The sequence below is a fragment of the Cherax quadricarinatus genome, chromosome 55, assembly GCF_038502225.1.
Source record: "Cherax quadricarinatus isolate ZL_2023a chromosome 55, ASM3850222v1, whole genome shotgun sequence".
Classification (NCBI taxonomy): Eukaryota; Metazoa; Arthropoda; class Malacostraca; order Decapoda; family Parastacidae; genus Cherax; species Cherax quadricarinatus.
Window position 1 is genome coordinate 17,868,343 of NC_091346.1, and position 17,125 is coordinate 17,885,467.

Sequence of the window (17,125 nt, forward strand, 5' to 3'; positions counted from 1 at the left end):
GGAAAGAGGGAAATTATTTCCCAGTAAAAGTAGGCCTTAGAGAAGGATGTGTGATGTCACCGTGGATGTTTAATATATTTATAGATGGGGTTGTAAGAGAAGTGAATGCGAGGGTCTTGGCAAGAGGCGTGGAGTTAAAAGATAAAGAATCACACGCAAAGTGGGAGTTGTCACAGTTGCTCTTTGCTGATGACACTGTGCTCTTGGGAGATTCTGAAGAGAAGTTGCAGAGATTGGTGGATGAATTTGGTAGGGTGTGCAAAAGAAGAAAATTAAAGGTGAATACAGGAAAGAGTAAGGTTATGAGGATAACAAAAAGATTAGGTGATGAAAGATTGGATATCAGATTGGAGGGAGAGAGTATGGAGGAGGTGAATGTATTCAGATATTTGGGAGTGGACGTGGCAGCGGATGGGTCTATGAAAGATGAGGTGAATCATAGAATTGATGAGGGGAAAAGGGTGAGTGGTGCACTTAGGAGTCTGTGGAGACAAAGAACTTTGTCCTTGGAGGCAAAGAGGGGAATGTATGAGAGTATAGTTTTACCAACGCTCTTATATGGGTGTGAAGCGTGGGTGATGAATGTTGCAGCGAGGAGAAGGCTGGAGGCAGTGGAGATGTCATGTCTGAGAGCAATGTGTGGTGTGAATATAATGCAGAGAATTCGTAGTTTGGAAGTTAGGAGGAGGTGCGGGATTACCAAAACTGTTGTCCAGAGGGCTGAGGAAGGGTTGTTGAGGTGGTTCGGACATGTAGAGAGAATGGAGCGAAACAGAATGACTTCAAGAGTGTATCAGTCTGTAGTGGAAGGAAGGCGGGGTAGGGGTCGGCCTAGGAAAGGTTGGAGGGAGGGGGTAAAGGAGGTTTTGTGTGCGAGGGGCTTGGACTTCCAGCAGGCATGCGTGAGCGTGTTTGATAGGAGTGAATGGAGACAAATGGTTTTTAATACTTGACGTGCTGTTGGAGTGTGAGCAAAGTAACATTTATGAAGGGGTTCAGGGAAACCGGCAGGCCGGACTTGAGTCCTGGAGATGGGAAGTACAGTGCCTGCACTCTGAAGGAGGGGTGTAAATGTTGCAGTTTAAAAACTGTAGTGTAAAGCACCCTTCTGGCAAGACAGTGATGGAGTGAATGATGGTGAAAGTTTTTCTTTTTCGGGCCACCCTGCCTTGGTGGGAATCGGCCAGTGTGATAATAAAAAAAATAATATATATATATATATATATATATATATATATATATATATATATATATATATATATATATATATATATAAAGTTTGTGTGTGTGTTGTAATGCTAGAATTTCATACTATTGTGTAGATATGAAGTCATATTGGAGACTGAATTCTTGATTGCTTACATCAGTAGTAGTAAATTTTCATCCTGAGGGAATGATAATACTCACACTCAACGTTAAGGTTGACAGCGTTGCTCTGGCCGTCACCCTCCAGGTTGCTGCCCACACAGGTGTATAGACCTCGCATCGCCGCCGTCACGTTACGAAGTCTGAGGGTGGTGTTGGTCATCTGTTTGCCCCAGTCCTGCCGTCGTAGAGGGCGTCCCTGTAACCCAGATCAGGAAAATGCTAGATTAATTGGGTAGAGAGAGAGAGAGAGAGAGAGAGAGAGAGAGAGAAATAGATACTGACATTTCTGTAGGTGGAAATAGCATTTACTGTGGGAGGAGGGTGGTTGTAGTCACTCTGTGGGTGGAGGATGGTTGTAGTCACTCTGGGTGGTAGGAGTTATAATGAGGATACAGAGCGTTGTGAATCACCCTGTGAGGGGGGATGAAAAAATATTGGAAGTCACACTGTGGGAGTAAGATAGTGGAAGTCACACTATGGGATTAAGATAGTGGAAGTAACACTGTGGGAGTAAGATAGTGGAAGTCACACTTTGGGATTAAGATAGTGGAAGTAACACTGTGGGAGTAAGATAGTGGAAGTCACACTGTGGGAGTAAGATAGTGGAATTTACACTGTGGGAGTAGGATAGTGGAAGTCACACTGTGGGAGTAAGATAGTGGAAGTCACACTGTGGGAGTAAGATAGTGGAAGTCACACTGTGGGAGTAAGATAGTGGAAGTCACACTGTGGGAGTAAGATAGTGGAAGTCACACTGTGGGAGTAAGATAGTGGAAGTCACACTGTGGGGGTAGGATAATGAAAGTCACACTGTGGGAGTAGGATAGTGGAAGTCACACTGTGGGAGTAGGATAATAGAAGTCACACTGTGGGGGTAGGATAATGGAAGTCACACTGTGGGAGTAGGATAATGGAAGTCACACTGTGAGAGTAGGATAATGGAAGTCACACTGTGGGAGTAAGATAGTGGAAGTTACACTGTGAGAATAGGATAGTGGAAGTCACACTGTGGGAGTAGGATAGTGGAAGTCACACTGTGGGAGTAAGATAGTGGAAGTTACACTGTGAGAATAGGATAGTGGAAGTCACACTGTGGGAGTAGGATAGTGGAAGTCACACTGTGGGAGTAGGATAGTGGAAGTCACACTGTGGGAGTAGGATAGTGGAAGTCACACTGTGGGAGTAGGATAGTGGAAGTCACACTGTGGGGGTAGGATAATGGAAGTCACACTGTGGGAGTAGGATAGTGGAAGTCACACTGTGGGAGTAGGATAGTGGAAGTCACACTGTGGGGGTAGGATAATGGAAGTCACACTGTGGGAGTAGGATAGTGGAAGTCACACTGTGGGAATAGGATAGTGGAAGTTACACTGTGAGAATAGGATAGTGGAAGTCACACTGTGGGAGTAGGATAGTGGAAGTCACACTGTGGGAGTAGGATAGTGGAAGTCACACTGTGGGAGTAGGATAATGGAAGTCACACTGTGAGAGTAGGAGAATGGAAGTCACACTGTGAGAGTAGGATAGTGGAAGTCACACTGTGGGAGTAGGATAGTGGAAGTCACACTGTGGGAGTAGGATAGTGGAAGTCACACTGTGGGAGTAGGATAATGGAAGTCACACTGTGGGAGTAGGATAGTAGAAGTCACACTGTGGGAGTAGGATAATGGAAGTCACACTGTGGGAGTAGGATAGTGGAAGTTACACTGTGGGAGTAGGATAGTGGAAGTCACACTGTGAGAGTAAGATAGTGGAAGTCACACTGTGGGAGTAGGATAATGGAAGTTACACTGTGGGAGTAGGATAGTGGAAGTTACACTGTGGGAGTAGGATAGTGGAAGTCACACTGTGGGAGTAGGATAGTGGAAGTTACACTGTGGGAGTAGGATAGTGGAAGTTACACTGTGGGAGTAGGATAATGGAAGTCACACTGTGGGAGTAGGATAGTGGAAGTTACACTGTGGGAGTAGGATAGTGGAAGTTACACTGTGGGAGTAGGATAGTGGAAGTTACACTGTGGGAGTAGGATAGTGGAAGTTACACTGTGGGAGTAGGATAGTGGAAGTCACATTCTGAGGTAAAAGGTGACCGTAGTTATTCTATGGGTCTAGTGCAGTGGTCCCCAACCTGCGGCCCGAGGGCCGCATGTGGCCCTTCTAGGAAATATATGCGGCCTTCGCATGAAATTATGAATTCACTCTTACGTAGGTTCCACACTCCACAAAATATTATTGCTATTATTCACAAAAATTGCAAAAAAAAAAAAAAAAAAAAGTGACCCTTCTTTAAATTTGGTTCTTCAAATTGGCCCTTTCATACTAAAAAATTAAGAATTACTGGGACAAAACAATATATTTTCACGTTTTGATGTTTTTTCCGTGAAAAATGATAATCAGCTCTTTGCATCTTCCACTGTGTATTCTCTATAGTGGATTAATAATGCTACTAGATGGTGAAACGTCTCCATAAAACACACCAGTTCATAACAAGTGGGGGAAAGATTCGCATCTTCTTAAGACATTTAACTTAAAACCTAATTTTTAAAGAGGGTTGACCGGTAAGCCAGTGGAAGGCCTCGGTCAGATGACCAAAAGATCTCCAGCGGTGGGTCATCGTATGACTAAGACCCACGTCGGGAAACGCTTGTCCTGTTTCCTGACAGAACTTACCTGACCTAATTTAATGGAGTATTAAATTATAATCTATTATCTTGAAGCTCAATCGTCTTTAAAGATACATCAATTATCTTCAAGGTTTTTCGAGCATCTAATATAATAATACACGAATTTCAAATTATATTTAGCTAGAAATACTCCCGAGGCGGCTAATGAAGACTAATCGATCCACGGGTGAAAGAATCCTCCCTCCGGTGCTGTGACCCTCTGCTTGAGCTCTCGTGCCAGCAGGCCCATGATGTACCTACCCCCAGTGACGAAATTAATAAAATCTGGCGAACGAGAGGCACCCTGGCGATACCATTAATTAAAGAGGTATTGCCTTTCTGCCTCGGGGAAGGATCGTCAGAGCATGACTTTGTTGTTGGAGACATGTAGTCGCGAGGTTGTCATGGGTTGACTAGGAGAAGGTAGCTGGGTTCTGTGTTTCTCTATTCTAGACGAAAATAGTGTTGGGCAAAAATAGGGCGAATTTATATGTACTATCAACAGTATTATTGTTATCTACTATACCAGTGTCACTATAATCTACTATCACCAGTGTCACTATAATCTACTATCACCAGTGTCACTATAATCTACTATCACCAGTGTCACTATAATCTACTATTGCCATTGTCATTATCATCTACTATCACCAGTGTCACTATCATCTATCACCAGTGTCACTATCATCTATCACCAGTGTCACTATCATTTACTATCACCAGTATCACTATCATCTATTATCACCAGTGTCACTATCATCTACTATCACCGGTGTCACTGTCATCTGCTATCACCGGTGTCACTGTCATCTACTACCACCGATGTCACTATCATCTATCACCAGTGTCACTATCATCTATCACCAGTGTCACTATTATCTGTCACCAGTGTCACTATCATTTACTATCACCAGTATCACTATCATCTATTATCACCAGTGTCACTATCATCTACTATCACCGGTGTCACTGTCATCTACTATCACCGGTGTCACTGTCGTCTACTACCACCGATGTCACTATCATCTATCACCAGTGTCACTATCATCTATCACCAGTGTCACTATCATCTACTATCACCGGTGTCACTATCATCTATCACCAGTGTCACTATCATCTACTATCACCAGTGTCACTATCATCTACTATCACCAGTGTCACTATCATCTACTATCACCGGTGTCACTATCATCTACTATCACCATTGTCACTATCATCTACTATCACCGGTGTCACTATAATCTACTATCACCGGTGTCACTATAATCTACTATCACCAGTGTCACTATCATCTACTATCACCGGTGTCACTATCATCTACTATCACCGGTGTCACTATCATCTACTATCACCAGTGTCACTATCATCTACAATCACCGGTGTCACTATCATCTACTATCACCGGTGTCACTATCATCTACTATCACCGGTGTCACTATCATCTACTATCACCGGTGCCACTATCATGTACTATGACCAGTGTCACTATCATGTACTATCCCCAGTGTCACTATCATCTATCACCAGTGTCACTATCATCTACTATCACCGGTGTCACTATCATCTATCACCAGTGTCACTATCATCTACTATCACCAGTGTCACTATCATCTACTATCACCAGTGTCACTATCATGTACTATGACCAGTGGCACTATTATCTACTATCACCAGTGGCACTATCATCGCCAGTATTACCATTACCTCAGCAATTATTACCACACTGGGAACAAAATTTATTTTTTTTGTAGATTTGATCTTCCTTCCCCACCACCACTACCACTACTACCACCACTACCACTACTACCACCACTACCACCACTACCACCACTACCACTACTACCACCACTACCACTACTACCACCACTACCACCACTACCACCACTACCACCACTACCACCACTACTACCACTACTACCACTACTACCACTACTACCACCACTACTTCCACCACCACCCCTACTACCACTACTACCACCACTACCTCCACCATCACCCCTACTACCACTACTACCACCACTACTTCCACCACCACCCCTACTACCACTACTGCCACCACTACCTCCACCACCACTACTACTGCTACCACCACTACCACCACTACCTCCACCACCACCCCTACTACCACCACTACCTCCACCACCACCCCTACTACCACCACTACCACCACTACCTCCACCACCACCCCTACTACCACCACTACCACCACTACCTCCACCACCACCCCTACTACCACCATTACCACCACTACCTCCACCACCACCACCCCTACTACCACTACTACCACCACTACCTCCACCACCACCCCTACTACCACTACTACCACCACTACTTCCACCACCCCCCCTACTACCACTACTACCACCACTACCTCCACCTCCACCCCTACTACCACCACTACCACCACTACCTCCACCACCACCCCTACTACCACCACTACCACCACTACCTCCACCACCACCCCTACTACCACCATTACCACCACTACCTCCACCACCACCACCCCTACTACCACTACTACCACCACTACCTCCACCACCACCCCTACTACCACTACTACCACCACTACCTCCACCACCACCCCTACTACCACTACTACCACCACTACCTCCACCACCACCCCTACTACCACTACTACCACCACTACCTCCACCCCTACAACCACCACCACTACTACTACTACTATGGAAATAAATGGCTCAGTTCAGATGTCTGGAAATAGCATGAGTGTCTTCGATGCTGCACATAGTGATGTTGCAGCGTCAGCAGCACAGTACCGCAGCAGATGGAGGCTTGTCCTGTTCACTACGCGATTCCCGACGGTCGTGGTTGTGGAGGTAGATACGGAATGACAGCAGCAAAGATGTTGGAAACATGTTTGCAGGTTGGTGAAGCGACATATCTTCCGCAGCTCGGGTGTTGAAGATGTTTCACGTCGCTCGCAGTTCGAGCGACGAGATGGGAGTTTGGAAAATACTGTTCGTTCAGCGCATTCTTTCCTTCAGCGAACCGTTGCCGCAGCAGCCCTGAGCGCACGAGCGCCAGCCTATCACTATCACGCTTGTTTTGCGTCGCGGCAGGGAGCGGAGAAGATCGTTTGCTGGTAGTTTTCGACTTAGCTTAAAGCCCGCAAGTCAGCTTTTGCAGAGCAGAACATCGCGAGCGAGCAGTGTTGCACTCTTCTTCGCGATTGATTGGGGTCATTAAATGCTTAATCTACTTAATGACCCAGATACCTACAAACCTCTCACAACTAACCAAGTGGACAACCTCACTAAAACTTTTCTTCAAAGGACTCGCCGCATTCTGAGGGGCTCAGAACAAGGGAAGAAACTTCTGCACACCATGCCCAGCAACCCCAGACCTGCCAGAATGTACGGCCTGCCAAAGACTCACAAGCCTGGTATCCCACTGAGGCCCATATCCTCGGGAATAGGCAGTGCTCCCCACCAGCTCTCAGGAATTCTCGCCAAACACCTCTCTAAACTCTTGGGCACTATCAGTCCAGCACATCTCAAACACTCAGGTGATCTTCTCAATCGCATTCGCAACATCAACATCAGGAACAAGAAACTTTCCAGCCTTGACGTGACTTCCCTATTCACTAAAGTACCTACTAAACAAGCCATCGATCTCTTGCGCAGGAAAATTGACGATTCACTTGATCTTCCCATTCCAGCCAGCGATTTCATCGACCTTGTTGAACTATGTGTTGGCTTTACGTGTTTCTCTTTCGAAAATCACCTCTTTCAGCAGACTTTTGGACTACCCATGGGTTCGCCACTCAGTGCAGTCCTGGCGAACCTATACATGGAACATCTAGAAGCCGAACGTTTCTCCACCATTATTCCTTCGTCTGTCACCTGGCTCCGTTATGTTGACGACATTCTCCTCATAACTCCTAAACGCTTCAACGTTCAAGCTCTCCAAGACAAGCTCAACCAGGTCGAGCCTTCAATCCAGTTCACACTTGAAGAAGAAGTCGACAACACTCTTCCTTTCCTTGATGTTCTACTCTGCAAAGCTGACCACGAACTTCGTTTTAAAGTCTATCGAAAACCCACCAACCAAAACGATCTTCTCCACTTCTACTCTCACCACGACACCAAAACCAAACGTGGTGTAATTATAGGCTTCTTCCTGCGTGCACTCAGAATCTGCAGCAACGAGTTCCTTGAGGAAGAATGCACTATAATTGAACAAGTATTTTCCAAACTCCACTATCCTCGTCACTTCATCAGAGACTGCAGACGGCGAGCATTAAACATCTTCAACACACCCAGAGAAGACACTGCCGAGAAGAGATACATAGTCCTTCCCACCAACTCCATTGCCAAACATGTTTCCAACATCTTTGCCAAAACATCATTCCAAGTATCTACCTCCACAACCACGACCATCAAGGACATCACCAGTAGTAGACAGGACAAGCCTCCATCCTCTGCAGGGGTATACATAATCCCTTGTAATGACTGCAACAAATTATATGTGGGCGAAACATCAAGAGACCTCCAAACACGTATTTCAGAACACCAATATGCAAGCAGGACTGACGATACAAGGAATGCCTGTGTACAACATCGCAATTCACACAACCATTTAATTAACTACAGAAACTCAAGACTTATAGCCACAGAAGACAACACTCAATACAGAAGAATCCTGGAATCATCGTTTATCTCTATAACCAACAATTTCAACCAGAACAATGGCTTCTATAACATAGCTGAACCACTCGCCAAGAAACTTCTTCATCGCTATCCCACATAAGAACATAGAACACTGCAGAAGGTCTACTCACAACTTGTCCAATATCCCCGCCTAGCTACCCAAGACTCTATAACCCCACCCGGTAGATCATCAGATGCAGCAATCTTCACCTGACCTCAACGTTCTGAACTATAAATACTCCCGTATCTTCCAACCCCAGGTAGATCCGTGTGTGACTTGAAAAAGCCCACTGCGTGGGTGAAACGTTGTCAATAAAGGATCACATTATACTGCATTTGTGTTTATATTTCCACTACTACTACTACTACTACTACTACCACTACTACTACCACCATCACTACCGCCACCAGTACGAGATGTCAAGTTCAGTGTCCTTCGCAAAACACATTATACAACACCACTAAACATTTTTTTAATTGATTGCGGTTAGAACGTTCAGTTACGCACGTTTGACGTAACAAAGTTCAGGAAACAAGGCAGGGGAGAAATATGCGTAACCACAGCAAGACCTAATATAATTTTGAATGTAATGAGTTTGATTTACAAGGGAGGAAGGGCCGTGTGGGAAGTGTACTCACCAATCTCGAATTGCGAGGGTCGAATCACAGCTCCTGAATGCGTAACGGCATTTTTAACTACATAATTGCCATTATATATTTGTAGATATATATATAATATACAGTAGAGGTCTTATTGTGCCTGGGATAATGGGAGCGGTTCAGTTTCTATCCATGGGGAAAGGGTGTTCCAGTTTCTCGGATCGAGAGGCCGTCACCAGTATCCAGTATCCAATGCTCCAGTCTTAAAGGACTCAGACTAGTTATTTTTAATACTACTGGGAGATATTGGTGTGTGTGATGTGTGTTGTCTGTGGTCCAGAGCTTGTTATCTCTAAATCAATCTTTCTATTTCTGTCTCCGTATCTCTCTCTCTCTCTCTCTCTCTCTCTCTCTCTCTCTCTCTCTCTCTCTCTCTCTCTCTCTCTCTCTCTCTCTCTCTCTCTCTCTCCATCACACATAATTTAACTGGCCTACCGATATTTAGTCCTTTGTTGATAACGTTATTATTCTTTAATTTCAGTCCCTCGGCAGCGCGAATATCACTCTATTCCTAATATTTTTTTACACAATTTCCTAATTAATCCCTCCAAAAGTGGGTTTTCGAACCGAGTGAGAGAACTGCAGATTTTTTTGGTGCTATTTCGGAACAGGGGAGAGTGAAATTTAGGTATGAAATTTATATTGGAGGCTTGCGATGTGACACCAGTCAATTGTGTGAGATTATTGTGCCAAGTGATAACTCATACAGCAGTTGAAGCTGACGTGAAGGTCAAACCTGTTTGTATTTGAGCTGTATAGAAGCATTCAGCCCAAGTTGTGGTGGAGGTTCGATCCTCCGTCCGTTAGCACTGCCTCGCCAGGCTGTTGGTGATCGCTGCGTAATAGCCCGTGAATCTCAATGTATTTGAATACGTATTCAGGAAATACACATGGAGACAGCAAAAGTGTGTGAAAAGAGATTGCATATTTCGGTCTCCGCCTGAGACCCTCTTCAGTTGTACTTCGCGTACGTTGTCCTTCTACAGTATTTTCAAATTGATTTCCTAAATTTATCGATACGTTTCCATTACACTTTGATGTTCCAGATCATTGAATATCAAACTTTTATATGGGAAATCATGTCTTTCCAATCGCCTCTACATCAACCCACGTATTAGACTACAACACAGAACCAAGAGATATATTTACATAAATTCTTATCACCTGGACAAAAAAAATTAATTTTTGCGTGAAGTGCTACTTCTACAGATCATATCTGGACAGGTGATAATTAGAAGGCTCTCTCCACACACTCCAATACATTTAACTTACATTGTAGGAAAAGCAGATAGATGGCCCTAATAGGAACATTTCGTGTTTGTACTGGGAAGGCTTCCCAAAGCCTTCAGTAGAAAGAAAAATGTAGAGAGCAACCTTGATTTGGTGAAAAAAAAACTTGATTTAGTAATAAAAGAGAGACATGAATACAGTGGAGACCTTTATTGCACAACATTTCACCAGTGTAGAGAAAGGAAAAAAAGCGGATCGTATGTCAGGTCCTGATGATGAGAACAGCGAAGCACTATGCTTGGCCTACTGTTCCATAATTACGAGCTTTTTGCATTTCCGTTTAATTATGGGCCTGATTTTTTACACTGTAATGTGATGTATGCCAGGGTGTCAACAGTTTGGCTCTTAGCTACAGTGTCTGTTGTGCCAGTGCTCGCTACTTTCAGGCAGTGTATTCTGAATCTTTGTTTTACCTATTGGTAAAAGAATGAAAAGATGGGGTGGTAGGGGAAGTGGAATATTCAAACGGCTTCAGGAAGAAATCCAGATATTCTTCCTTGAAGCCTTTTTATCCACATATATATATATATATATATATATATATATATATATATATATATATATATATATATATATATATATATTAAATGGTTATAATGATAACCATAATTTTTAAAGGGGGGGAGGGGTAAGCCAGCGTAGGCCTCAGTCAGATGACCAAAAGCTCCAGCTGCGGGTCATCATATGACTAAGACCAGCGCCAGGAAACACTTATCCTGTTTCCTGACAAATCTTACCTAACTTACCCTAGCCATTAGATGCGCGTGTTTGTCGCAGTGACACACGCATTATTTATACTGTGAGTTCTGTAACTCTTCTGGTGCTCCTGATTTCTGACGTTTTCCTTACGCATTGTTTATTACAATCTGCGCCTGGAACGGTGCGTACACTAACAATGGTGATATTTAGTGTTTGACTTAGCGACTGCTTCGTTAGTACCACTTCTCTTCAGTAGATCAACTGTAGTGGACTACTGTAAGCATCACCAGGACCTGACATACGATTCTGTGTTTTATTTTTCTCTGCATGTCACTTTGCACTGTTCTTATTTAGCTTTCCAGGAATTGCAAAAGTATCCAGGCCTAGGCCTGGTCACAGACCTGGCCGCGGATGGGGGAGGGGGCGTTGATCCCTGAAACCCTCTCCAGGTGTACTCCAGGTATGTGATAAAGTTCTATTATCTCTTCATAGACATCGAAGTTCTGTTTATAAGTATAGATAAAATATAATTTTATGACTCTAGATTTACAAACAGAAAAAATCGTACTTATAACATTTAAATCTGTAATCATTAAACGTCGTCACAAGTTTTTTTTCTCCTGTAAGAACATAAGAAACGAGGAACACTGCAGGAGGCCTGTTGGCCCATGCTAGGCACGTCCTTCACAAATCCAACCCACTAACAGACTACAAACTACCCAAGCAATAAGCTGTAATAATTCTATTTACTAACGTGCAAGTGAATTTTATTGTGAATTGTACCCTCATTCCCTGACCTCAGGGCTGTCATACACAGAAAGAAATTGACCTCGTAAATCCCTTTCAAAAACTACCTATAACTCAGTAACAGTGATTAGCGTACACTCTCCCTCTCACAGTGCTCTTTGCCCAGATCGACGATAACCATGATTTGTATACACACTCCATCTCACAGTATACTCTCTTCTATCCCACGATCTTCCCCTCGGGATCACCTCATCTTCCAAGAAAGGCTTTTAGTGTGCTGACCCATTTTCTTCCTAGCTGGTCGCTGTCCAAAATAATGTACTCTGTCTCCCAGCAATGTGCTACTTCCACTATAAGAGTGGATATGTTTCTCCACAGCACGCCGAGGCTATCCTCGCTAAAATTCAATTTAGATTTATTCGTGTTATCGAGAATATCTAGTCTTGCTTCCATTCATCTGCGTCATGAAGTAAGCTATCCCTCTTGTTTTAGTGTCTCTCACACGGTCTTGGCTCCTATAAATTGCATTCTTCATTCTCTCTCCCATCACTACCCGCAAACTCTAAATCTTCAACAACTCAATTACGTTTTTAAGAGTTACCTTACATAAAAGAGCTGTCTTAGATATTAAGAAACCAGTCGAAGTCTTCCACCGGAGGAATTGACGCCATGAGTTACGTTGAATTTATACAACATGGAGTTGATTGAGGTTGAGGTGGTTAGAAGGGTGTTCCTAGCCTAAAGATTAGAGGGGGAAGGTTTATCTTGAGGTCTGTCTGTTCGCCTGTCTTTCTGTCTGTCTGTCTCTCTCTTTCTGTTTACAAAACCTCCTGTCAGAGCAATTTGGAAACCATCAAAGATACATAAATCCTGCACACTTACATTATGAAACCAGGTGACGTTGTACACCTTAGGATTGGCCTTCAGGTGACAGGTGAACGTGACGGCGCCTCCCTCACGAACCCCAGCGTCTCCACCAGCGCCTCCACTGATGCTGATAGTGGCCACAGGAACGACTGTCAAAACACACATTGTTACTGTATTTATGTAAAGAACAGTATCCGTGAGTGTCAGTCAGCGCAACACACACGACTGTGTTGATATATTTTTTCCACATTAGCTTGATTGTTTTATTCGCTAACGAAAAGAAAATATATTTCTTTGCTAAAAACAAAGCGTTCGACTGAAACTTTTTGACAGTAAGTCAGCTTATGAATATTCAGAAGACGTAAATTTATTTATACTTGATGGTTTAGTCATCACCAATTTGAACGTTTACCTTCTATAAGCACTGACAGACCGCATATATATATATATATATATATATATATATATATATATATATATATATATATATATATATTGTATATACATATACTTCATTTATCTAATTTGGGAATTTCTGCAGACTTGTTCCCACAGTTAACGAGTATATTTAAATGGATTTCTATCCATTCTTAATGCTGGTATGGTGATCATGATCCATGGAATTGGAGCTATCAATCCCTTTCATGGATCAGGATCTCTCAAATGAAGTCAATTAAATTCTTTTAATGCCCTTGGTGTAGTAATTAGTAATTCAGAATTTTGAAGTGTTTGAAGGCCACCATAATATATCTAATGAGCCCATCTACCACAATCTATGTAATGAGCCCATCTACCACAATCTATGTAATGAGCTCAGCTACCACAATCTATGTAATGAGCTCAGCTACCACAATCTATGTAATGAGCCCAGCTACCACAATCTATGTAATGAGCCCAGCTACCACAATCTATGTAATGAGCCCAGCTACCACAATCTATGTAATGAGCCCAGCTACCACAATCTATGTAATGAGCTCAGCTACCACAATCTATGTAATGAGCTCAGCTACCACAATCTATGTAATGAGCCCAGCTACCACAATCTATGTAATGAGCCCAGCTACCACAATCTATGTAATGAGCCCAGCTACCACAATCTATGTAATGAGCCCAGCTACCACAATCTATGTAATGAGCCCAGCTACCACAATCATCTAGTGAGCCCAGCTACCACAATCTATGTAATGAGCCCAGCAACCACAATCTATGTAATGAGCCCAGCTACCACAATCTATGTAATGAGCCCAGCTACCACAATCTATGTAATGAGCCCAGCTACCACAATCTATGTAATGAGCCCAGCTACCACAGTCTATGTAATGAGCCCAGCTACCACAATCTAGCTAGTGAGCCCAGCTACCACAATCTATGTAATGAGCACAGCTACCACAATCTATGTAATGAGCCTAGCTACCACAGTCTATGTAATGAGCCCAGCTACCACAATCTATGTAATGAGCCCAGCTACCACAATCTATGTAATGAGCCCAGCTACCACAATCTATGTAATGAGCCCAGCTACCACAATCTATCTAGTGAGTCCAGCTACCACAATCTAGTGAGCCCAGCTACCACAATCTATCTATTGAGCCCAGCTACCACAATCTATCTATTGAGCCCAGCTACCACAATCTATCTAGTGAGCTCAGCTACCACACTCTAATGAGACCAGCTACCACAATCTTTCTAACACGCAAGCAGTCATTTGCAGTCAACACTAACGCCTTTTCACCCTCGCTATCATCAACAGCACTTCCACCAGCACCACCACTTTGCCGGCACTTTACCACCCCTCATCCCCCACCACAGTCATCACAAAAAGGTCTGCCTCATCTCATCCTCCACCACTAACCCCTCTTTTCCCCTCAGAACCCTTCCAACGCCATCATTCAATCTTCCATCACCCAAATCTGCCTCCCCTGCCACCACCTCTAATAATATTTCCATCACCATTCACCCTCCATCACTGCCACCATCACTACCATCATCACTGTTGCCACCTCTAATACTACTACCGCCACTACCACCATCACTGCTGCCAACACGACCACTATCAACATCACTGCTGCCACCACGACCACTATTATCACTCTACCACCATCACAATTTTCACCACCACTATCACCATCACTACCACCGTCACTGTTGCCACCATCATCACTACCACCATTACTATCACCACCATCACGACTACCGCCATTCCTATTGCCACCATCACCACCGCCATCACTGTTACCACCACCACTACCACTATTACCACCATCACCGCCACTACACACAATCCCAAATCACCTTGAGGACTCACAGTGGACAGCGAGGGTGATCTGGTCGTGGAGTACAGAACCAGGCAGGTTGGGACTGTATGCCTTACACACAAGCGGAACACCGTGATCACCAGGTTCAGGTGTCAGGCTGACTGTGCTCACACTCACGTTGCCAGCCACTGTCGTCTGCAGGCAGAGACACAGAGATTAGCGTGTAGCAGACACAGATAGTACACACATATGCAATACTTGGACATCAGCAGACAAGATACAAAAGTATTGCACGCTAATTCTATTGATCTATTCCTTTTCAGTGCTGAAACAATAATAAAAACATTAGAATCCGCCTTCTGCATTACTTTTGTGTATATATATTTATATATATATATATATATATATATATATATATATATATATATATATATATATATATATATATATGTAACTTCTTTACTCCGTGAAATAGCACCAGTACAAATATTCCTCTACCCTTCGTTTTGACACAGTATCCGAAACGAAATGCGTATTATTGAGCAAGACAAACAAATGAATCCGTCAGCGTTCTCGTGGGCTGGACAGTGTCAACAAAGCCGCTGCCACGGAAATATTTGTCTCTCATTTGTGCCTCTGACAATGCTCGCAAATTGGAATGTGTAATGCAATATCATGTCGACAGTAATTAAAATAATTATCACAACAATTATGTTTTTTTTTTCATATTAGTTCATTGGAGCACAAAGATTTTTTTTTAATGTGTAAATGTAACCGGTAATGTTTTTTAAAGTAGATATTAAAGAGCGTTTAAGACTCGCGCATACGTACGTATGTGCATGCACGCATACATATTTTCACACACACACACACACACACACACACACACACACACACACATCAACCAGATAACTGCTGCAGCATACGGGCGCCTGGCAAACCTGAGAATAGCGTTCCGATACCTTAGTAAGGAATCGTTCAAGACACTGTACACTGTGTACATCAGGCCCATACTGGAGTATGCAGCACCAGTTTGGAATCCACACCTGGGCAAACACGTCAAGAAATTAGAGAAAGTGCAAAGATTTGCAACAAGGCTAGTTCCGGAGCTCAGGGGTATGTCCTACGAAGAAAGGTTGAGGGAAATTGGACTGACGACATTGGAGGACAGGCGGATCAGGGGAGACATGATAACGACATACAAAATACTGCGTGGAATAGATTAGGTAGACAGAGACAGGTTGTTCCAGAGAGGGGACACAGAAACAAGGGGTCACAATTGGAAGCTGAAGAATCAGACGAGTCATAGGGATGTTAGGAAGTATTTCTTCAGAGAGTCGTCAGGAAGTGGAATAGCCTAACAAGTGATGTGTGGAGGCAGGAACCATATATAGCTTTAAGACGAGGTATGACAAAGCTCTGGAAGCAGAGAGAGGACCTAGTAACGACCAGTGAAGAGGCGGGGCCAGGAGCTGTGTCTCGACCTCTGCAACCACAATTAGGTGAGTACACACACACACACACACACACACACACACACACACACACACACACACACACACACATACACACACACACAATCGGTCTGACGACACTTGAGGACACGAGGGTTAGGGGAGGCATGATAACGACATACAAAATACCGCGAGGAATAGATAAGATGGACAGAGACAGGATGTTCCAGAGAGGGGACACAGAAACAAGGGGTCACAATTGGAAACTGAAGACTCAGATGAATCAAAAAGGATGTCAGGAAGTATTTCATCAGTCATAGAATTGTCAGGAAGATGAATAGTCTGGCAATTGATGTAGAGAAGGCAGAAACCATACATAGCTTTAAGACGAGGTATGATAAAGCTCATGGAGCAGGGAGAGTGAGAAGATAGTAGTGATCAGTGAAGAGGCGG

General features: G+C 43.6%; 1 protein-coding gene across 1 annotated transcript in view; it reads right to left on the reverse strand.

Annotated features, from left to right (window-relative positions):
* LOC128698919 (uncharacterized) overlaps positions 1-17,125 on the reverse strand; it is a 135,360-nt gene that overhangs the window by 109,398 nt on the left and 8,837 nt on the right. Inside the window, exons 3-5 of the mRNA XM_070096968.1 lie at positions 15,269-15,413; positions 12,979-13,112; positions 1,408-1,564 (exon numbers count right to left, since the gene is read on the reverse strand). Coding sequence (XP_069953069.1) covers positions 1,408-1,564; positions 12,979-13,112; positions 15,269-15,413 — 436 coding nt within the window. The remainder of the gene's footprint in view (positions 1-1,407; positions 1,565-12,978; positions 13,113-15,268; positions 15,414-17,125) is intronic.